This window comes from Lonchura striata, chromosome 2 (genome assembly GCF_050655825.1).
Source record: "Lonchura striata isolate lonStrDom1 chromosome 2, ASM5065582v1, whole genome shotgun sequence".
Classification (NCBI taxonomy): domain Eukaryota; kingdom Metazoa; phylum Chordata; class Aves; order Passeriformes; family Estrildidae; genus Lonchura; species Lonchura striata.
In genome coordinates, this window is record NC_140704.1 from 90,872,583 (window position 1) to 90,895,698 (window position 23,116).

General features: G+C 37.2%; 1 protein-coding gene across 15 annotated transcripts in view; it reads left to right on the plus strand.

Annotated features, from left to right (window-relative positions):
- Nucleotides 1–23,116, plus strand: part of FHOD3 (formin homology 2 domain containing 3) — a 368,504-nt gene that overhangs the window by 319,033 nt on the left and 26,355 nt on the right. For all 15 annotated transcript variants that reach the window (XM_085573656.1, XM_085573657.1, XM_085573660.1 and 12 more), the window contains 5 exons: nt 723–905; nt 5,480–5,599; nt 6,105–6,266; nt 17,249–17,439; nt 19,015–19,207. In XM_085573656.1, the coding sequence (XP_085429782.1) occupies nt 723–905; nt 5,480–5,599; nt 6,105–6,266; nt 17,249–17,439; nt 19,015–19,207 (849 nt within the window). The remainder of the gene's footprint in view (nt 1–722; nt 906–5,479; nt 5,600–6,104; nt 6,267–17,248; nt 17,440–19,014; nt 19,208–23,116) is intronic.

Below are 23,116 nucleotides of genomic sequence, written 5' to 3' on the forward strand. Positions count from 1 at the left end.
AAATATTGAGATCTTTTTTCAGATAAAAAGAAAAAAAGGCCATATGTTATGCAATGCATTATTCAGCTTTAAATTCAATGTCTGTTCCTTGGGAAGTTGTCAGGGTGAAATCTTTAGGAATGACCTATTAAGCTGCAATAGTTTCCATGCTCCATAAGAAAAACAAAACAGAGTGAACAAAAAGTAAGAAATTATGCGAACAGCAAGGGACAGGAGTCTTCAAATTATTCCTGTATAATTACAAGTGTACTAGAAGATTTTTAGATATAGGGCCTAAAATGGACCTTAAAATTTAGTCTGACTTGCTGTAAATCACAGGCCACAACACTGTTCTCCTTCTGCCCTTACTTCCCTGTATAATTTACAAAAAGATGTTAAGTTTTGACTTAAACACATGAAAGTTGGTAAGATCAGTCCTAACCGATTTCCTTCCATGTCCTTCAGTGTTTCATCCTATGATTAGCCACTTATTATCTACTGAACACAGATTTCAAAAAAAAAAAAAAATTTCAATCCAGATACATTTTTAAACAAACTGTGTGTGTGAGACAGCAGTCCTTGTTTTGCTTCCTTGTGCAGTGGATTAGTTCTTGGTTACTACTGTGCTGTCCTAATTTAACAGCCAAGGACTTGAGGACTTCTGCTGTGGCTGCTGTGGGGTCACCCAGCAACCAGCCCTCTCAGCCCCACCACTGATGCTTGTCTTTTGGCTCCCTGTACAGAAAATCCTGACCATGATCCCCAGCGAGGAGGAAAAGCAGAAGATCCAGGAGGCACAGCTGGCAAATCCCGATGTCCCCCTGGGCAGTGCTGAGCAGTTCCTTCTCACCCTCTCCTCCATCAGCGAACTCTCCGCCAGGCTCCAGCTCTGGGCTTTCAAGATGGACTATGAGATAGTGGAAAAGGTGAGGGAAAGCACAGGGATGGGTGGAGATTCTTCCGAGGCTTTGCTTAATCTTTCCCTGACCTTGGTATTATAGGGACATTTTGAGGAAATGGTAAATGGGTCGTTTTTGTTTTGGTGGCCAAGCAGGAAACAGCTAAACTGATCCTTCATAATCTCTTCCTTCTATAAAATAAAATTAAGAGATTATGTCTTCCTTCCCTTAATTAGTCACTAATGATATTGAAACAAAGAAGAGTGCTAAATCTCTGCCACGTCTTCTCCAGATGTTGTTATTCAGGAAATTACTTAAGAGCAATGCAAATTTTTCTTTTGTAAAGATTGAGTGAGGACTACTGTATTCAGTCTTATATCATGAGAGTATTGATCTTACATCCATTTGAACTAAGGAAAATACCATCCATTAAGGTTTTTTTGTTTATAGCTCTCAAAATTCTAAACAAAAAATAAGACAGTTCAGTCAGTCACACACAGTTGTTGCCACCTTCTCCGTAGCTGGCATTCATTCAAAGGACACTATAATTGGGGTGTCTGTCAAGAATGATGAATCATAGGCACAAATTTTAAAAAATAGGATAAAATTTTGGTGCATAGATGAGACAGAATGAAACCATGTAGAGGATTTCAGGTACTTGCTGCCTTTCACAAGGTCTTTCAGGAATCTCTGCACAGGAGCTTCCTTTTGGCTGCACTTCAGGTGCATATCCCTGGCATTGCCTTTAAAGCAGCTCTCTCCTCTATAGATCTGTTTTGTATCTGCACATGGGTGTGTATTGAAAAATCAGTATAACTGTGTGATATGGGTTCTAAAAAGTGAAATATGTGAAAAAAGTTTCACATGCTTGTGAAAATTCCTTATGTTTACCTAGCAATGGTTATTTAATGAGTTGTGCAACAGTGGATTGATTTGCACGTGATACTGTCAAGATTACTCAATCTTTATTTAATTTCCTTAGATGTTAGGACATGCAATCGCACAAATACTCAGGATTTTTATTGGAATGTTTTAGTATTAGCCATTTATATTTCTGAGTTATATAGCAAAATATTTGTATCTGGCATGAATACTTTTTTGCCAATTTGTTTTGTTTTGTTTTGTTTTGTTTTCACTCTGGTACAGCTATTTATTCTGCTTTCATGTTACCACAAGGCTTAATTGTACCTTTCATGTAAGCTGAGATAGCCATAGTTGTTAATTTCTGCATATACCTAGAATTTCTAGTGTCCTCTCAATCAAAAAGCAACATCTGAAGCACTGCTAAAAGCTAAAGAAATTCTGAGAGTTTCCTTTTGCCACGAAGTTAATTTATTGCCATCTAAAATCCATGTAGAATGGATGCCAGTACAAAATGTCTCAAATACTTAAATTACTCGGAGAAGCAACAGCTGTAGGGAAGACAAAACCAATATTTTTATCCCTGTTTGAAGGTAGATAGGACTAAGCACAGTACTTACCATAAAATGGTGGAGGAAGTAACAAGTGATAAGTTGATAAAGTATGAGGAGTACATGATAAGCTTAGCAGACAAGCATAGATAGAGCAGACAGGGTCTTGAGTGAGGACAAAGAAACAGGGTCAGTCATCAGGGCTGCAATGCAGGGTGAGCACCTGGGCGTCTCCAATAACAAAAGTTTAAGTTCCAGGTAACCAGTAAACATACATGTTATTTAGACTGAAATACGATACTGGGATATTTATTCAGTTTTTAAAAGTTAAGTAATTTGCAGTGATTATGATGATAAAAGAGCATCTTGAACTGCTAACATTCTTCTGTTCTTGAAACTATGTTTTTGCAGAAGACCTATCTGCAAAAGGCCAAACTCTTCATGAAAGATAGGTCCCAAAATCACTTACCTCCACAGCTTTTGATGTTTTTTTTTGTTTTGGTTTTTTTTTTAAGTCTGGCATTGCTTGATCTTTTCTTTTTAAATCTTATTTTGTAATAAGGAAAATTCATAGGAGTTCAGAATGCGCTCATATTATTTACCAAGTCACACATACATTTTATGTAAGATATGAGTGCTATTATTTTCGTGAGGCTGGAAGTTTTAGATGGTGTGAAATACCTGACTTACTGGTAAGACCAGGATTCTCATACATGAGACTCTTCTGCTAAGCTACCAAGAACAGAGTACTGCCTAAGTAGGTCTTAGCTTCATCTCTGACAACCTGAAAGAAAAGAACATGAATTGTTCAAGAAATGGGTTAAGTGATACATTTTTTATGTTCATGAAAACCTTTTCAGGCATAATAAGAGAAATCATCTTTCATAGCTTGAATTTAATTAACTGAAGCAAGTCATGGTACATTTGTAGGGAGCATCCTCAGACTGTGAGGGGCTGAACTGGATGAATAAATACTCACTCTTTGCTCTCTATAGAAAATTAAAAAAGAAAAAACCTTTTCCAAATTATTTTCTTGATAATGTGTATGCTCCTTTGAAATGTTAACTTAAATGCTAATTGAAGGTCATTAGCAGAACAATAATTTCTCTCACTTTTCTCTTGGTATCCTAGTTTAAATGCACAAAGAGGTTAAAAACATTGCACTATGTTGCTACTCATTCCTCATATGAAACTACTTATGATGGAGATTTTGTCAAATTTTTATTATCTTAAAAGGACATTAAGGTATTAAAAAAAAGGAATAGAAACTGAGAGTTTTTTTTTTAATTAAGATCACTGCAGACGAATACATTCTTTTTGCTTATAACTTAAAAGATCACAAAATTAATATAAGCATGTGTAGAAATGAGAAAAGTACACTGAGTTGAGTTCATTTGTACATGTCCATCAAACATTGAATCCGGCATTATGAGGTGTCTTTCAGACAGAAGACCAATCCTCAAATTTAATTCCAACCTAATTTTTAGCTGAAAAATAAAAATGTGGTATCCAATGACATGAGGTAGCTCTGCCTTATCTATCTGCCCTCTTTAGGTGGAAGATGAGTTTTATAGGAAGCAAGAGTGAGTAAATTTGAAAAAATCAGAAATTTGTCTGATTGTTCAGTATCTTGCACAGTTTTTTATTGTCTTTTAATCCTACAATAAAATACGAAATAAAGAGTAATTATAAATGTGTACTATATGCAAGAAAGTCTAAGATCAGACAACTTGTCTAAATAGCTAAATGAAAGGCTCAGTATGGCCTGATTTGGAAGCCTCTTATGCCACCTTCTTATTCACCTGGAGAATGTTTTAAATTAGTATTTTAGCAATGTATTTTTGACAGGTTGAAAATGGATCTGAATTAAATATTTCAGAATCCCATATTTACCACAGATTGAGAACAGTTTGAGTCATTGCATAACATAACAAAACAAACTAAATAAACTCTGACTTTAAAGCAACTCAAAGAATACTGTACAGCAGTTTCATTTTAATTCACTCTGATAAAGTCCTGGATTATTTAGTACCTCTCCTCCTGTATAAACAACTTAGCCCACTGTCTCATCTCTTAATTTGTTTTAAATTTGCCATATTCTTTTCAAAAGACAAATTGTTCTGTAGGGACTAGAAATGTGTTTCATTCATCATTTATAGTAAAATATTACTACAGTTGTTGAAGGAACCATTGTGTGTCTCTAAGAAATTGAAATTCTCAGTTATTTTGCCTCTTGGTCTAAGATAGCAGCCTAATTTTGGCATCTTGGTTCATAAAGAGTATATCAATTTGGGAAATTTGGGAAAAAAGTCTCCCTGCCCGTGGCACAGGAGTTGAAATTAGATGACCTTCAGGTCTTTTCCAACACAAACCATTCTATGATTCTGTGAAAAGAATGCTGCTCACAGATGCTTAGAATGGTATTTGAAGATAGAAACAGTGTGAACTGTTAGTGTGCATACAGAATAAATAACCCTGGGCCTCACACAGAGACATAGAAATAAGTTCTGTCAACTCAATTACCCTCACTCTCTTCCTTTGAACTCTCTGGTGTAGTTCACTTCCTGAGGTAATGGAAAAGAATTTATGATTTCAAGCCTTACCAGTATGCATATCTATACTCAGATAAAATGTGTAGGTGGAAGATGCATTAAATTAAAATATTGAAATGAGACTATCTGTAAAGCTTCATGTTTACATTGGGTTTTCTTTTTCAGTTCTAAATTCTCACAAGCACAAAACCATATCTAAAACACAGAAATGGCCATTGTTTGGAGAAAGCTGTAGGGTCAAGCTACAAATTTTAAATCAGCAAGGTTTCTAACTTTTTTTATTTGTTGTTCAAAGATTAGAAAAAATACTTTTAAGAAGCTTTTTTATCAGTTGGGGCTTGGGTGTGTTCATGGATTTAACTGAAATGCAGCAGCATTCTCCTGTTTGGATTCACAGAATAGTCCCCAGGACAAGTAAGGCAATTGCATACATAAAAGAACAACAGTAGGAAAATATTTTATGTACTTTTTTTGCTGTCCTTGCATGTGATTTATTAGCTGGAACATGGAAGAAAGCCAGCACACATGGCCAGTTTACACTCTGCAAGACGCCAGTTCAGGAACTTTTTGCAGTAATTAATCTAAACCATAGAATTAAAAACTAACCTTCACTTTCTTGTTTCTGTCCTTACGCTAGGAAGTTGCAGAACCACTGCTAGACCTGAAGGAGGGAATGGACCAACTGGAGCACAATAAAACTTTGGGATTTATCCTTTCTACTCTGCTAGCCATTGGGAACTTTCTGAATGGAACCAATGTAAGCCTGATGTCCCAGCATTTCCCCTGCAGGTTTTTCCTTCAAAAAAACACAAATCAAAACCATTGTGAAAATTGCAACCCACTATTTATTTTGTACCAGAAAAGTAATTTAGGAGATAGAATGTGCTTTAATTCTGTGTTTTGTGTTGTGTCTTGCCTCTTTCAGCATAATCTGAAGGAAATGTGGAGCTAAGCACTGTTACAGTGTAACTCCCTTAAGTATAGTGTTGATGCTTTGCATTCAAAGTGTGAGAACTGTGTCGTGGGTCATTTCACTGTAGATGATCTGATTTTAGGCCTAGTCTTCAGCAAATTAAAAATTAATAAAAGCAGTGAGTTTCCTCTCCTGTAGGATTCTTCTTTGCCCTCTGCCCCTTATTGGTCATCATTTTTGTCTATTAATCAGCATGGGAAGGAGTAAGCATTTTTATTTTTAGTGTATTTTTTGATGTCTTTATTTTTACTGTCTATTTATTTTTAATGTGTATTTTTTTCCATTACAGGCCAAAGCTTTTGAGTTGAGCTACCTCGAGAAGGTTCCAGAAGTCAAGGACACAGTGCACAAACAGTCCCTCCTGCACCACGTCTGCACTATGGTGGTAGAAAAGTTCCCAGACAGCACTGATCTTTATTCAGAGATCGGGGCCATCACTAGGTCAGCCAAGGTATGTCCAGTAGGTAAATACATCTATATGTACATTTTTATAACACCTCTCTGAAGTGAAATATTTAAGATTTTATTCTTTTATTTTTTTGATCCTCCACGGTTGCAGCACTATTTGTGAATGTGTGTTCATTGTGTCATTTACACTGGATTTCAAAGATGCCAGTACTCCCTCTTCCGAACTTTATTTCTGGCTGTCACAAGGTTCCCTCATCAGTGCACTCTTAGGCAGCCATTGGTTATGACACCTATGTTAATGTTCTGTACATTATTAATGTATATAACTATAAAGAACTATTTTCAGGTCAAAAAATTATTTTACCAGTATCCTCAAATATATTTATTCTGTTGTCTTGGGGGAATCTCTTTTATAAGTCAGGTGCCTGATTGTATTTTAAATCCAATGGAAGGAATTAATTTTTTTGCTAATAAAATTGGTCTCCAGAATTAGAGAGTCCTTGAAATACTTGGTTTAACTCACAGAATCACAGAATGGCTGGGGTTGGACAGGACCTCAGCATATGGTTTTAGTCCAATCCCAGCTAAAGCAGGTTCACCTAGAGCAGGTTGCAGAAGAAAAGTCCAGGTGGGTTTTGAGTATCTCCAAAGGATCTCTTGGGATGTCCTTAGGAGTTAGGGAACATAAATAGAAATAAAGGAATCTTGTTGCAGCACCTCTCATCAAAAATGGTAATTCCCTGGTTAATGCATAGGTCTGGTAAACGGCTTGATGCGGTATGGAGATTATTGCTGCTGTGAGCAGGCATGATAGGAAAATCACTTTTAAATCTCTCAGAGTGTGAGATTTCATTAATAACCCTTAAAAATAGTGCATTGCTTGATTAATGGAGTAAACATGGGAGATAGCAAACATAAAAATTCTGTTTAGGAGTTATGTCTCATGGAAATAATAGCAGCAGATAATTATAGTGTCCTTCTAGTCCAGTGCATTGATTCAGACAGTGGGCAATACCAGCTGCTTGACAGAAGAGCACAAGAAGTTTCAAAGGGAATGAAAGATTTCTCCTAGAAAAGTGTTATTTCATGAGCCATGATTCTCATTATGTTTATCAAATAGAGGAATGATTTCTTTTCCAAAGGCCGTCTTATTTGGATGTTGGGAGAGGACCTGGAGAATGTGGGGGCAAACAACTCTGTTTGCCCCGACAACTCAGGACATCTGTATAATACAATACATTTTTTTAACTGCAGAAATGAAATCTTACTTTGGCTCCTAGTGCAGTTCTTGCAACAATGACTTCATAATCATAAATATTCATAATATTTTCTGCTTTTAAATTTGCTTGTTTCAAGAATTACTGTCTGAATATACTGAAGTCAAAATATTTTTTTTTCTAATTAACAGAATAACTTAGGTTGGAAAGGATCTCTGAAGGTCATATGATCCATCACCCTTTTCAGTGCAGGACCAGATTAAACTCGGCTGCTCAGATCCTTGTCTAAGTCTTAAATGATGCTTTTATGTCTTTTGTATATGAGACCATTTCCGCACTTTTTCTTCATCTTACTTTTTTAGAATGTGTGAAACAATAGTAAGTACAGTATTCCAGCTTCTCCTTATTAATGTCAAATCTTACTGTGTTTGTCCATTCTGCTACCTTTTGTTAGATGTTCTGAGTTTTTCTCTGTGTTCTTTGACTTGCTGCTACCCTTTGGACACCCATTGTCCCAAGGCAGTTCCCAAGGACATCCAGGCAGTCTCCTGAGCTGACACAGCATTCAGAACTCTCAACGGAGTCAGATGCTGCCAGGCACTGTGCACTTTATTGCAGTCTACAGCAGTGACCATGATCTGCGGAAGAAGATTTACTGCTTATCTCTCAAACCCTAATAATCTTCAGTCAGGACTAATCTGAATAATATCCTGCCATCTGTAGATTTTACCCTTGGATATGCTTCTTTGTTTCCAGATAATTTTGAAATACAAAGCACAAACCATGAGACGCCTGCTGTTATCCCTGTCAACAAATGAGAATCAATGTGTATTCCTTCTTTTCTTTTGCCCTCTGAACCTCACAATTCATAGGTGGACTCCTATGACCCCCTTGAAAAGATTTTGAAATTTAATTTACTTTAGTTAGTCTTATCTATTTCCTATTTTATAAGCATTCAGAATATAGTGGTTATTTTTATGTATTAAGTTTCCTGTCACTCATCCTTTCAGCCAAGTTACCTGATGCAGTAATAAAACCTGGACCTCTGCACTAAGTTTGATGCTTTATTAGGGATAGGCAAAACTTCTGCTATCCTTTTATTCTCTAAGTTACCAAGTATAGTTTCCTAAATATTCATATTCATTTTAGCCAGTGGCTCAATTTCTTTATTTTAATTGATGTCATAATTACTCTACTTGTTTACTTCTTTGTATGGTATCATCTCTGTCCAGCATATATTTCTGCTAGTAAGGTTTCAAACTTTGCTATTAGTTCACATCTACTAAAAATATAATAGAGAAAAGGGAAAGGAGCACCAGAGTAGGTTTTTCCCCAACATCCTCTGTGGTGAAATTGGATGAAAAGAAAGTCATCTTGCTTCCCTTCTCTATTTTTTGTCTTCCTCAGTTTCTTTCATCTCCAGTGATCCAGAACCTCCTGCATACTTGTTTTTTCTTTTTTGGTACCATAAAGGAATTTGTAGTTTTTGTTTTATATCCTTAGATATTTCCTCTTTAGATTCCATCTCTTTTCTCCTATTTTTCCTCTTGTACAGCCTATGTTTAGGTTCTGGTTTATTGCCTTCAGTGAGTCTGGTTTCTCATGTTTGGAAGATTTTAACTTTCTCTTATGTTTTAGTTTTTAATTTGAGTGATTCTTACTTTTTTAACATTTAGGTATATTTGTTTCTCATTTCCTGCTTCTTCTCTTTGCTAAGAAGTTATTTCCCTTTTATTCTTAGATTGGGATCAAGTTAATCACTAAGAAGAAAAGTTACCACAAAAGAGAAGAGCCTTTGTTTTCCAAATTTCTCACCACCATGTATGGTATTCTACCCAAGTGGTTCTTCTATTTTTCAGTCATAGAAAGTGGAAGAAAGCTTAACCTACTGCTGTCACTTAAAAAAAAATTTAGGTCTAAGAGCGTGCAAAATCGAGCACAGTCTTTCAGTCTGTGGTTTGCTGCTCCAGTAGCCCTGCCCAAAGCGGACAAAAATCTAAAAAGGCCAGACAAAATCACATTAAGAGAAATTATAGCCTTAACCTTCCCCGTGTCACCCAAGGTCTCCCTCCTTGGGATGTTCCTGCATGTGTTAAACCACTGATGGATTACTGTAACAAGCTCTATTCCCACTTGATCATAGCTGCCACAAATCAGAGAGTTAGGATGTGGAAGCCATCCAAGCTGCCCTCTTCAAGGGAATGTTCACAGACAAGGCGAAATCTTGGTTTAGGAAAGCTGACAGGAAAAGAGAACTAATATTTCACTGTGGATTAGGCTGTATTTTGAGCTGTGTTTTGCCTACAAACATCTTTCAGAAACCACAAAGGCTAAACAATTTCCATCCTGTAGATAAGCAGATATGCCCCTTCCCCTGAAATGCGCATCATATAAGAATTTCCTGAGCATTAGTTCATGAAAAAAACCCAAAAGCATAAAGAAATCAGGCTGCCCCACCAAAAAGGAGCTAGAAAGACCAGAAATAAAATGTTATAGTTATTGCAAAACGTGGCTTTTTACTGAAGGACTGAAATCATAACTAGCACCAAGAAAACAGACAGAAGTGAAAAAATTAGAGAAAAAATAGAATTCTAGAGAAATAAAAGCATTTATAAAATTGTGCACAGCACTTATTATTTAGTATCATATGATTAAAATCACTTGCCCTTTTTATTTTCTTGATATCTTGCTTTTTTCTGATGTTGTACCAGAACTGATGTACCTAATACCAAAGGAGATCCTCAGATTTCTGCAGTTAAGATTGAGTGTCGTTCCTAGAAATTTCCTTAAGAAGCAATTGCCTCAGCCCCAATATCTCCTCTGTTAGTGAATAAAAAATGTGTCCTTATTAAAAATGTTCATCTTCCCTCTCTAACCCATAAATATTTCCCCTGTGCATCTGAAAACTGGCCAGCTCTATAGATAAACTAAAATTGTCATTTTCTTCCCCAGTTTTAATTTACTTACAAGATGTCAAACTTTTGTCTAGTTTTTAACCCCTGCTGCAAGACACTTGGGTACAGGACACTCACAGCTACTAGGCAGTGGAGAAGCAGGCAGCTATTAAAAGTAAATAGGAAATGTTAGCAGCACAGGAGGGGGCAAGGACTGCTGATAGGAAAGAATTTAGGATGAGCCTAAGGCATACACAGGGGAGAAGTAAGCCTGCAGCAACCTACCCTCCAAGGACCTTAGCAGGGAGGCATGAGGAGACAGAAGCTGGCTGGAACAGAACTGATATTTGATATGCTATAGCTTCTGCCTGATAAATTGGAAAGCAGAGAAAGGATAAAAAAAATAAAAAGGTAGGGAAAATTATGTTGCCTCCTGTACTCTTTCAGTGTCTTGTGTCTCGCTTGACAGAAAGTATTTGTATGCAGTTATCATTCAAGTATGTTTTCCCTACATTGTTTCAAACAAAAATAAATGCCAAAAGTCAAATGGTGTTCTGCAGAAAAAAGTCCAGGAACACAATGTTTCTTGCAGTCATTCCTTGTGGTGCCAGCAGCTGCCTCAGATCGTGGCATGGGCTAGCAGGAGCAGAGGTGAAAGTAGAGCAGGGAAAGGCAGATCCTGTTGGCTGCAGGGCATACTGGGGCAAAGGGGAAGGAGCTTCCATGGCAAATGAGACTTTGAGGCTGTGTCTCAAAGAGAGCAGATGAAGTTCAGCACATATGCCTGGTGGCACTGTGGTGTTTCAATAACATTCCAAGTGACATGACTTCGGGAATTGTTGTATGTGACAAAATACTGTCTTGAAGGGATCTACGTCACCACTGTGTGGTATGGTTCCCTTTTGTCCCAGATTGTGGGAACTGCCATACAGCATCTGCAGAAAGATTCCATGTAGTCAGGATATTGTTTAATGAAGTAAAACGCAAGAGAGATGTGTATACAATTGGGCAGACTCATCTGGTCACACCTCAGTAAGCACCTCTGCCACCTCTGTCCTGTAGTTTTTCATTAATGAGTTGATTCAGGTTCTCTCATTTCCAAAATTATTTTTACAGGATGCCACCTTTTACCCTAGAATTAGAAATGCCTGGGCAGAACCTTCTTTATATATTGCTTGCATTAGAGAGCTGGCATCTATCTTGCTTAAAAGGTATGCCCAGAGTGTGCAAGTCAGACTAACAAGGGTCTTGGGATAATTCTTGTGACACTTGATGAAGGAAACCAGTCTGGAAATATTAGAGGAGACAGAGTCTTGAACATACGCCACAGAAGGTTGCTGCTCTCAGATGACAGTGTGTTTGCAAGGAGCAATTCTCAGAATTTCCTTTGGCATTGAACCAACTCAGGAAAAGAGGAAGATTTCATGTTCCCTGCCAGAAGCATCCCTGTAATAATGTGAGAATGAACGGTCTGACCCTAAATTATAAACAGCTCAGGCTAGACTGTGGTCTGCTGCAGAAACTATCTTGAACTTTGAAAAGAGAAAGCTTGTGTGTGGTTATATATATCTTTCTATGAGGTACAATAAAATAGTTGTTGTTTTATTGTGCGTTTAAGTTAACATGTCATTGTGAAATCATCAATCTTCTCTTAAATGCACCTTGTGACTAAAAAAAAATGCAGAGATCCAAGTCTTCCTTAGAAAATAACTGGATTTTATATGTTCACCGCTAAAAGAAGCAAGCTATGCCAATAAACATATCAGTATCAAACAATAGAAATCTTATAAAGCATGCTGAGGCTATGTAATTCACTGGCCTTCAGAACAAATCTTTAGATACAGTGATTTTGAAAAGAAGTGCTTCATCAGTTTCCATTCATTTACTTGTTTTGGGGATTTTTGCTTCAATCCAGTTGTGACATCTTTGAGCCTGTTGAAGAGCTGAATGTTAACACAGGAGGCAGAAAATATGAGTGTATTTAGGTGCAGCATCTTTGACTTAAGGATGGTTTTGTACTTGCAGCAGTGGGGTAGCTGAGCCCAAAGACTAGAGGAGATTTAGCTGGAAGAGGAAACGTGTTTCTAGCTAAAGGAAAGCTGGAGAAAAATGACTTGTTATCTCACAGTGGCTGCAGTTGTTTGCATTGCATGGCAGTGCATACCTGGGGTTGTATATGCTGCCCTGGGGAATATATGGTGGAAGGCATTTAAAGTTTGAACTACTGCATTTAGTTCCCAATGTTACCTCAAAGTAGCCATTCCTCTCTCTCCCAACAAATAATAAAGTGTGCAATTCCTGTGTTGCCATGAGGTATTTGTGGCCACACAGAGGAATAACACCCCAACCCAAACACCAGAAAGGCTCCCTGATCCATGTCCTGCCTGAGTGATTGGAGCATGGTGTAGTATTTCATGAATGAGAAAGTTTTAAACTTTTATACATGGCATGTGATATTGGATGGAGTTGAACTTGAAAAAATAGGCCTTGTAAGGACCAATGTTCAGGGAACCACAGCGAGCAGGGAAGTAAATGCTGGTGATGTGGTGACAGTTTTAAAGTCGGGTGAAAACCAGTGAGAACAGAAGCTGTTTGGCCAGTAGATGTGTCATGAGGTACTGAATTCTCAGCCCAGCGGAATGAGAAACTTGGTAGAATTCTTTTTATTTTTGTTGTTTATGGCAAAGTCATCTGCTTCTATGGTAGCAACAGTAAATAATGACATAAAGTGATTAAAGTGAGTGCTCTTTTTTCTGGCATGTGGTTGGAAGGTTTTATTCTTTGGTCTGAGTAGTTTGTGCAAAATATGGTGTTGTGTTAAATTGAAGAATAGATTTTTAATTCTAAAGTTGCCCATTAGTGAGTTTAGGGCTGTGGTTTGCTAAGGCTGACTGGAGGGCTTTTATCACATAAACTTGTCTTTACATCCTGTTTGCATATACTGTCTCTGGCTACTCCTCTCTGATCAAACAGTGCCTACTGAGGCACTTCTCAGAAGACTGAACTGTGAGCTTAGCAAGAGATTTCACAGATACCAATAGCTCTGAATATTTTTTTTAGCTAGTGTGATTGTGAATGGAGAAGAGCTTGGCCAGAGAAATGAGGAACCTATCAAATATATCCCTGAACCATTTAGAAAGTTGCTGTTTCTAAATTGGTTTATGAATTAAAATAAACATTTCATAGTGTTTGAAAGAAAGAACTTTTCTATTTTGCATAACAGCCTAAGACCCTAAGAAAAAAAGACTCATTCTTTTTCCTGCAGAAAATAACATGTATTAATTTTAAACATTTTAGCAGAAAGTTAACTATTCAGGCAGCAAGCTGCATGTCTTTTGCACATACATGTACTGAGGAGGAAGAATATGTTTCCACTTTCCTCCAAATCATCAAGCCAGGTACAATATCTCAATATCTGTACACTCCTGTCCAGCAAGAAAGCTGTAATGACTATTTCAGATTACTGCTTCCTTTTATTCAGTGAAACATAGTTATAAAATAATGCCACAGCAATTCTTTTCTAAGTACCTCCTATGCTGAGCTCTCCTGGAGCCACAACTCACCTGAATTCATTCCTAGTCCCAGCATGACCATCCACCTGCAGGCAAGAATTGGTGCATCTTTCGTTTCAAGAAAGAAAGAACAAAAAAGAGGATTCATAGTTCTCTACTATCTACTATCTATCTACTATCTACTGTCTACATCATTAATTCATTTAGTAAAGTGTTGGAAATAAGCACATAAATCAGAAGGTGCAATGCTCCCTTAGCAATGTTGTGTGAACTGTTAAAGAGGTAGTATGGTATTACAAATGCCTTTTTATGTTTTCTTTATGCATAATATATTGAATAATTGGCATTATTACTACACACAAGTTTTTGTTCTCCTTATCATATGATCACACGATTGGGGATCTCTTGTAATTGGGATTTCTGATCGCTCTTACTGTTATATTTGTATATAACACCCTAAGCAGAATCACAGACCTGGAGCAGACTGAAATGTAATGGATTCTCTGTCTAAACACAAAATTGGCACTGGTGAAATAGCATTTCTTAAAGTATCCAGTGGGGTACCTGATTGAATCCAGGAAAAACTGGAACTTTAATATTTCGCATGCGGATGTTTTTCTGCAGGTATATTTCTTTCTGTCCACAAAGGAGAAGTGACCAAACACTAGATAGCTGGCAGACAGAGATTCCATGAAGGTTTGGCACATTCTTTCAGGCACTGTGCTGTTTGCCTTTGGGGAGTACACAGGTACATTGTCCTATATTGGAGTTCCTACTTTACTCCTTCCAGGAGTTTACAGCTTCTGCTCGAGCACACCTGTGCTCCACAGAGGTTTTTTCCAGGAGACTTCAGGTGGTGTTCTTCTCACTTGTGGGAACCCTGGCCTCATTCTGGGTTCCCATGTGGTGGTGAAATTCCTCCTCCAACCTGTGCTTCCAAAGAAAACCTGCACAGGCTCTTGCTGTTCGGTCTCAAGGCAGTTTATTGTTGGTTATCTAAAAGATTGTCTTCTCGGGCTGCGGCTGCTTGGTCAGCGGCCTGGACAGAGGCACAAACACATACACTGACATCCTCTCTGTCTGCTGCTTTCTTCTTCCCTACCTCCACCCAGGGCTGCTGCTATCTTTTATATGTTTATAGTTTTCCCCAATACCTACTACCTATAGTACAAAGTGCTTTTCTACTCTAAACCAATCTGTGAATGCCAACATCACCAAGAACATGGAGGCAAGGAAGAAGAAGGAGGAAGAACAGGATCAGCCCACTTTCCTCCATCTTAGAACTTCTGACCCCCATGTACAAAGTAAAAGCCCCCATGTACAAAGTAAAAGCTCCCCTGTACATGTGCTAAACCCCCCCTGTACAATACTAAAAAAATTTCCCCTCTGTTTTGTAACTACTTTTACTATACTATCTAACCTTTTGTGACTGCTTGTTCCACCTCCAAAGTTGGTAACTCATTCCATGGCTCAAACTCAAAATCACAGCTGTTTTTCAGCTGCCTGCCAGGGTCTAAAATGCTTCTGACCAAGGCCTGGAACCTCTAAAAATGTCTGAGAGACATTTTGAGTTTTGACACTTACTGCAGTCTCCTTAGGACTTCCACAGATGACTTTTTGTTTGTGTTCAAAAAACTCACTCCCTTAGCCCAACCTGCCAGTCCCCATCCCTGCAGGAACTTACCACTCTTGTGAATGTGCTGACTGTTGGCAGATTTCAAGGGCCAGGAATTTGCCACATTCCTCCCAGATTTCTTGTTCTCCAAAGATGTTTCTTGAACCCCTACAGGCCTGAACCTCAGAGTTTTTTGATAGATTAAAACTCATTCTGCCATTAAATGTCATTATTTTAAATTTCTCAGCTACAGAGGCTGAGATGCTTCATCAACTAGGTTGGATAATTCTTACCAAGAAGATCTAAACCTCGGATTTTTTTTCCTTAACAGGAATGCTAGTATTTTTCCCCGTGTATGAGTTTTAGATACACCATCTGTGGAGAGCAGCAATGTGTTTATCATCAACAGTGAAAATACTGACCTGGAAAGGACTTTTTTTTCAACATATGCATTGATCTGGATATAAGGAAAGCAAATACCCCACAGCTGCTCCGCCTGCAGGGCTTTTCTGAATAGCAGAGTGGATCAAAGGATGTTTCTATTTCCTTGGGAAGAGGAAAAATTCATCACTTTATAAATCACAGCAAAAACAAATCAAATCAATACCAGGAGCTTTTTAATAATAATGCATTTCTTATGGTTATTCTCAGTATAGATTTCAGCAGTGGATGCTGCACACAGCTAAGAAGAATGAAATAAAACTTGCCCCTGACACTGGTTTTCATTTAGCATTAAGGAATTAACTGGAATATGAGACTGTAACATCCCAAGCACTGATGTGTTTAGAATCTGAGAGCTAAGTCTGTACTTTATAGCTTGAGTTCATCTGAACTATGAAGTGGTATTGTAAAATCATTTTTTCCTCTCTTCAGAATTCCAGAACATGTTGGGTAGTTTTATTTTTCTCATCTGTTGTGTGCTGTGGCTGAGTCGCTGATGCACTTTGCTGAGTTGTTAGCAACACATCGTGAGTGTCTCCTGTAAGAGTATCCCAGTTTGAACACCTTTTTTGGTTGATGAATAAAGGAGAGGCTTTCCCTCACCTTCTGTGGAATGTGTTGGCTTCTATCCTGATGAATGTTACTGTAAGATGCAATCATTTATTTTAATTGTGTTGAGAGACTTTCAGAGTTGTTATATGATCTTGTTACAAGCCAGTAAATTTGTATTCTATATCAAGGGATGAAAGTTAGTGCTGAGATCACTAAATAACACATACTTTCAATAGAGCTTTAAAAAATTCTGGCCCATGAATTTTGTGATTAGAACTAGATCATCTATTAACAAGTCAGTGCATGACCAGGGAATAGATCCAAGTACTTCCTAAAATGGAGAATTGTTGGCGGGTACAACAGTGAGCAGTAAATAGGGTATAAAAAGCTTTGAGTAGTAGAGAAAAGGATTAAGAAAAAGAGAAAGTTTTGCATTACCTCAGAAAGAACTGAGTCATGCAGTTGCTTGGTGCAAACATGAAGTTATTAGCAAGGGAAAAAACACATCACAATATTTTTTTTGTCCCATCTTTAGATGTTAGGCCTCCAAGAATAAAACCAAATATATGTGTATGGGCATTTCTTTGTTCTCAGTTTTCCTTACTAACATTACATGCCTATACATAGTGTGATAGAGAAAGCTATTTGTATTGTTTTACTATTAATTAATAATGTGAATTGATGTCGTGCTGCCACTACCTTGACTCTTTCATATACACAAATTGTTCAGATATCCAAGTATACAGCCGCAGTGTTTTCACTTCAAGTGTTGCCTTTTCCTTTCTCTTTTTCAGGTTGACTTTGAACAACTCCAGGAAAACTTGTGTCAGATGGAAAGACGGTGCAAAGCATCATGGGATCACCTTAAGGCTATAGCAAAGCATGAAATGAAGCCAAGTCTAAAGCAAAAAATGTCTGAGTTCCTTAAAGACTGTGCAGAAAGAATCATAATCCTGAAGATTGTCCATAGACGAATAATTAACAGGTACAGAATTCTATTAGTGACATCAATACCTTGATAGTAAATTACTTGATAAAATTATAAATTATGACATCATAAATATGTGTTTTGTAAGTGTTTCATGCCCATCAGAGAATGTTGCTGGGTTGTATGTGGTGCATATTTTGTTATAGTCGCCATTGAAGAAAGATCCCCACTCCAGAAATTGTTATATTTTTGACTAAAATAAAGCAATCATCCAGGCAATCATTTATACCTAAGGTGCAATAACTGTGTCTTTTGCCTCCTAGTCCCCAAAAGCTAACAGCTTTATAGTTAAGTTGATAGATTTTCTGTTTATCCCTGGACGTTTATTAACGAGACTTGGCTTACTGTCTGATAAACAAAAACAGACTGTAGCAAAAAAAAAAAAAAGTTTTATTGACAAATTCATCATATGCAGAAGCTGAAACCAGTCCTTGTTTCAGTACAGTCAGTACAATAAGTTCTTTTGTAGGCAGAACCACTCTTATTTGCAAGATCTTAGACAATGTGTTTTATGCTTATACCAGCTGAAGGCAGATTCAACTGCAAATCCTGATTTGCAGTTGGGTTTAATGAAATGGTGAGAGATTTTCCGACTTCTGGATAATTTCCAAATGGTCAAAATTAAGAACTGGATTCCAAAAGATCCCAAATTTGTGGGTATATGCTTGAAAAGTTTATTCAGTTCTTCTTTCATTTTTGTAATGACTTAGGGTTTATGCCACAAGCAAGCAGAAATGCCATTTGCAATGGAAGGGAAGTTAATTCATTAGTTCCCAGTTGTTTATCATATGCATTGTGCAAGTAAAAAAAACACCAACTTTCTCCTCTGATATCCTGTAACTGCTATGATAGTTCTTAAAAATGTTTTCATATACTTGCATCTTTCTAAGATTGGGAAGACTTTTTGTCCTCAGGGATGTAGATGCAGTTAAAAGGAATTCCCATACATTTTTACACGTTCAGTGTGCTGCTGAAAATCATAGAAGCAATAGTAAAAATTGCAAATAGTACAAAGGCTCTGAATGCCACAGAAGCAGTAAAACTGTGAATTGAGAGTGTCCCAAACTAACGTAGTTGGTAGATAATATAATTTTATGGTCAGTTTTGTGAACCAGAAATTCTTTCCTTCTTGTGTTTGCTAGCCTGTAAATCTGCATTCTTCTTGTCTAGACTTTGCCCAGAGTCCTAACAGCCTCTTTGAAGTTGCTTAATACAAATAAATAGAATTGAAACTTAGTAAATATTTTTTTCTATAACAGAAATGAAATTGGCCATTCACATGCCAAATTAGTCATATAAAGTGATGGAGTTCCATAAATATTTTATCTCCTGCATCAGCCTGGGAAACTAGACTGAGATGAAGTTATCATAGGCTAGACTTTCATGGTTTTAATTATAAAACATACCAATGTTATGCAAAGCATCCATGAAAATTCTGTAACACAAAGGAAATGATGGGAGCTAGTAAAGTAATAAATGGATTCAGTGAAATATAGGGCTGTTGTTTTTTTTTCCAAGAGACCATCAATAATGATTTTTTCCCTTTACATTTATAACTCTTTTTTTTTCCAGGTTTCACTCATTTTTGTTATTTATGGGCCATCCTCCCTACGCAATACGTGAAGTCAACATCAATAAGTTCTGCAAGATTATTAGTGAATTTGCTCTGGAATACCGCACCACCAGGGAACGAGTTCTGCAGCAAAAACAGAAACGAGCTAACCACAGGGAAAGAAACAAGACCAGAGGGAAAATGATAACAGATGTAAGTGGCAAATGGTATCTCCCATAGCATGGATTTTTAAAACTTTCTTTCACTGCATGTGGTATATGAAGTGTTGTTACTCTATATTTAATTTGAGGTCCTTGTTCTGTGAGTAATGAACTCTCCTCTATTAGAAGACAAAACTTGAAAGTCCTTGACTGTGTATAATTTCTGCTTCATAAAAATATATAGGACAAAAACAAACTGAAATTAATTATCCAAAAAGAGCTTCTCTGTGTGCTGCACAGTGTCCAGAATATCTAGATAACATCAGAACCTGTATCTGACCAGCCAAGAACATGAAAAAGAAAAAAAACCCTAGAAATTAGAGTCCTAATTGAGAACATAATTTAGATGATGAATCATTGTAGCCATTTAAGTGATTGCAACAAAATTTTAATGGATTTTTTCCTCGACCTTTGAATATTCAAGTATTATCTTGAGCCTTGATACTTCATCTATTTTTATGTCTGTGCATATATATATATGCATATATGCGTGTATTTCATGTGATTTTTTTTCTTAACTTTAGAGCACAGACCAGCCAATTTTTTGGTAACAGACTACTTTGGGATTCTGAAAGGATGGACAAATTTATGTCCACTCTAGGTGCTGTGTCCACAGTTTATGTCCACAGTATGTAAGATTGCATACTCATAGAATAAGTTAAAATAAGATTAGCTTTCTCAGCATAATAGGTTTTAAAATCCCCTTCTTCTTTTTTTTTTTTTTTTTTTTAGTTGATGTAGTTTGACTCAATCCAAATAGAGTTTTAAGAAGTGCCAGTACTTAATAAAAGTTTCCAGCTGTCTCAAAATCCAGATCTGGAGTCTCAATTAAACACAAGTGTTTCGTTGCATATGAAGCTACCCCTGCCTTTGGCATGAAAAGCTCAAAGCTGATTACAGTTTTATGGCTCAGGCAACATGGGTCAAACTAAATATATAAATACATATATATGTATTGGGACTAACATGAATTGAGATTGCATTTAAATCATTGACTCACAGTCATTTATAGATCTTTCCTGGCAATATCCTCTTTACATTTGGAAATCTCCCCCATCTAGAGAAAATGTTAAATTATCAAAGGATTTTTTTCTTTTGGAGTAGTCTCAGGTTAAGGTAGAAGCTCTGATTTTATACAAATGGTATAATACAGTCATATGAATTTACAAAACTACTACTAGAGAAGTGAAATCACTTTCTGCAATTGCTTCTTGGTTTTCCTGATGTGTTCTAAAGGAGCCAAAAGGCAGCATTAACCAAAGCATTTTGTATATTAAAATTTTCATTTCCTCATGTAGCTTTGACACTTTTTAGTAGTTTAAGAAAGACGGAGAGGTAATGGAGTTACAATTTTCCTACTGTGTTACTACCATATAATGTAGTGTTTATGTATTATCTGTCCAGAATAACTGCTGTGGCAGGACAGAAATCTTGTGTAAATCCTGCCTGCAGAAAATGCAAGAGGGAAAGGAGTTCTGGTCACTGGCAGCTGGGTTCCTGAAGCAGAGAAATGGGACCCTTTCAAACCACAAAAAGTCTCAGGCTTGACAGTGAGTCAGCAAGGGGCAGAACCAGGGACAGTGGCCTGAAAATGGAGGGAAGGAGACATCAAGGCCTTTCCCAGAACAAAAGCAGAATTGGAATAAGATCTCTTACTAAGCTCAAAATGCTGTTGAGATTTAGCAAGAATTAAATGCAATCTGACAGATAGTGTTATACCAAAAAATATCTTGCAGATCTTGAAAAGGAAGTATATTTTGCTTATCACTAATTTATAATTATAGAACACTCCTATTAGCTTGAAACCAAAAAGCCTGCATGTCTGAAAACCAACTGTCTTTAAAAGTGCCCTTAACAAGAATGTTCTTTAAGGGAGTTACTAATGTGGCCACATAGTTATGTCAGAAATTAGCTAAATCTCTTTGACCATAGCCCAGTAACATGGCCTCATTTACCTTTTATTTGACCTGCAGTATATGGTAAAACTGAATTGAATTGCATCAGACTATTTGTCACAGCTTCCTCTGACAACTTCAAAGTTATACTTACCTCAAAACAAGTTTCCAGTCAGCAGGATGGAAGATACTTATGTGTGAAGAATTATGAAAATGTGGAGTTTTATTGTAGTTTTGTTTTGGCTGTGGTTTGTATCTGGTCTTGATTTTCTTAGTTTTTTTTATATTTGAAGGCTTGGAAAGGGGAGATAGATCAGTAATGCATTGACAGTGATTCACTAGTTATAATATACTGATAGAATAAAGTTGAGATCTTGTCATTGGAAAGAAATTCTTTGTAGAAAGTGATTATAATATGCAGTAGTCATATGGAATTTTACTTTCTGCTTTTGGTGACCTTAAAATATTGTGCAATTATTTGAAATTTACCTCCCTTCCCTTTTGAAAGTTTCCTCAGGGTCTCATTTTTATCACCTCACAGTACACTGCTTTTAGGCAGGTGAAGAGGGATTCTAACAAAAGCAGGAAAGGAATAAGCCAGACCCAGCCCAGTTCATAAGGAGGAGGCCTGTATCTCTTAAACCTTGTCCCTCTGCAGACTTGGAGGGCAGAGGGCTGCTGGCTCCTTGCATGGAGAGTCTGCTGGCTCTTTGCATGGAGAACTTGCATCAGCTTCAACAACTACTCACATGGAGTAGGGCTCAGGAGCACAGTGGGAAACACTTCCAGTCTTCCTTTTAGCCTTTTACCACAGATATCTTTGTGTTTATGTGTTCTTTAATAGCTGAAGTGGACTGGACACTGTCAGTTTAAATCTTGGTGAATGTTGTCTGGAGGAGAGGGGTAAGGGAAAAAAAAAAACAGTTATTTGCCACAGTTTCACAGGGAAAATTGCCTAGTCTCTGTAACCTTATATCTGGCTTTAGCCAATGATGGCACTCATTTCAGGCACTCTAAAAGTAAGAAGCAAGCAAAACAGGGAAGAAATGCAATTATAGGTACAAGTCTCAGCTTTTAAATTATTTTTAATAATAGTAGGTAGTATAAGCATCTGTCGCCCAGATTTATGAAGCTCCACTTTTCATGATACTTAAGAGTTTCAATTACAAAATTGCTATGCAATAGACATAATATTTTGACACAGCAAATCCGCTGCACAGAAATGCTAGCCTAAAGGAAAAATGTGAGAGCAGGAGGAAGAGAAGGAGGGAGATCTTAAACTGTCCTGTAACATCCAGTATTGAATGACAGAAGAATCAAATGGCTGTATTTTCCTTCAAGTTAACATCTTGTGTCTGCAAGTGGTATTCAGTATAGCAATATTCTTTCAGTGCTTTTTGATAATATTACATGTTAAAAATTTCTAATTTATTACTACTTCTCAGTGTTTTTATAATGATGTAAGTAAATACAGGAAGAATGAAGAAGTAAATACAAGGCCGAATGTACATACCAGGGTGAGAGCATTTTCCCTTGTGAAACATAATGTTGATTTATTTATTTTGCTGCTTTTACTTCTGTTGTCAGTATTTGCTAGTGGCAATTGCCTCTTCAGACATGGAAATACGAGGGAGTGGTGAACTATTCCTCCTGTGCACTGGAGTAGCTTTGTGTGTAGGGCAGTGGTTCTAGGAGTGAGTGCTCTCCATGTGGAGCAGGGAAGAGAAATGGTAATGCCCAAGTACTGGACATGAGCAAAGTCAAGTAAAGAAGTGCCCTTAAAGTGAGTCCACAGCAAATCACTCCTAGCTAAATTAAATGGGCTGGAAGACCAGCAGCTGGGCCTATACTCTGTAAAAGTCTATCTTGATACAAATACTATAATACACTTTTATTTGGAGTACAGCCTCTATAATGTGTATTCTCTAAAATTTTACCTTGCCCTGACTGCCTTCTTGTATTGTTTAGTTTAATTTGCTCTCCTGCTGCCCTTTACTTTTAGCTGG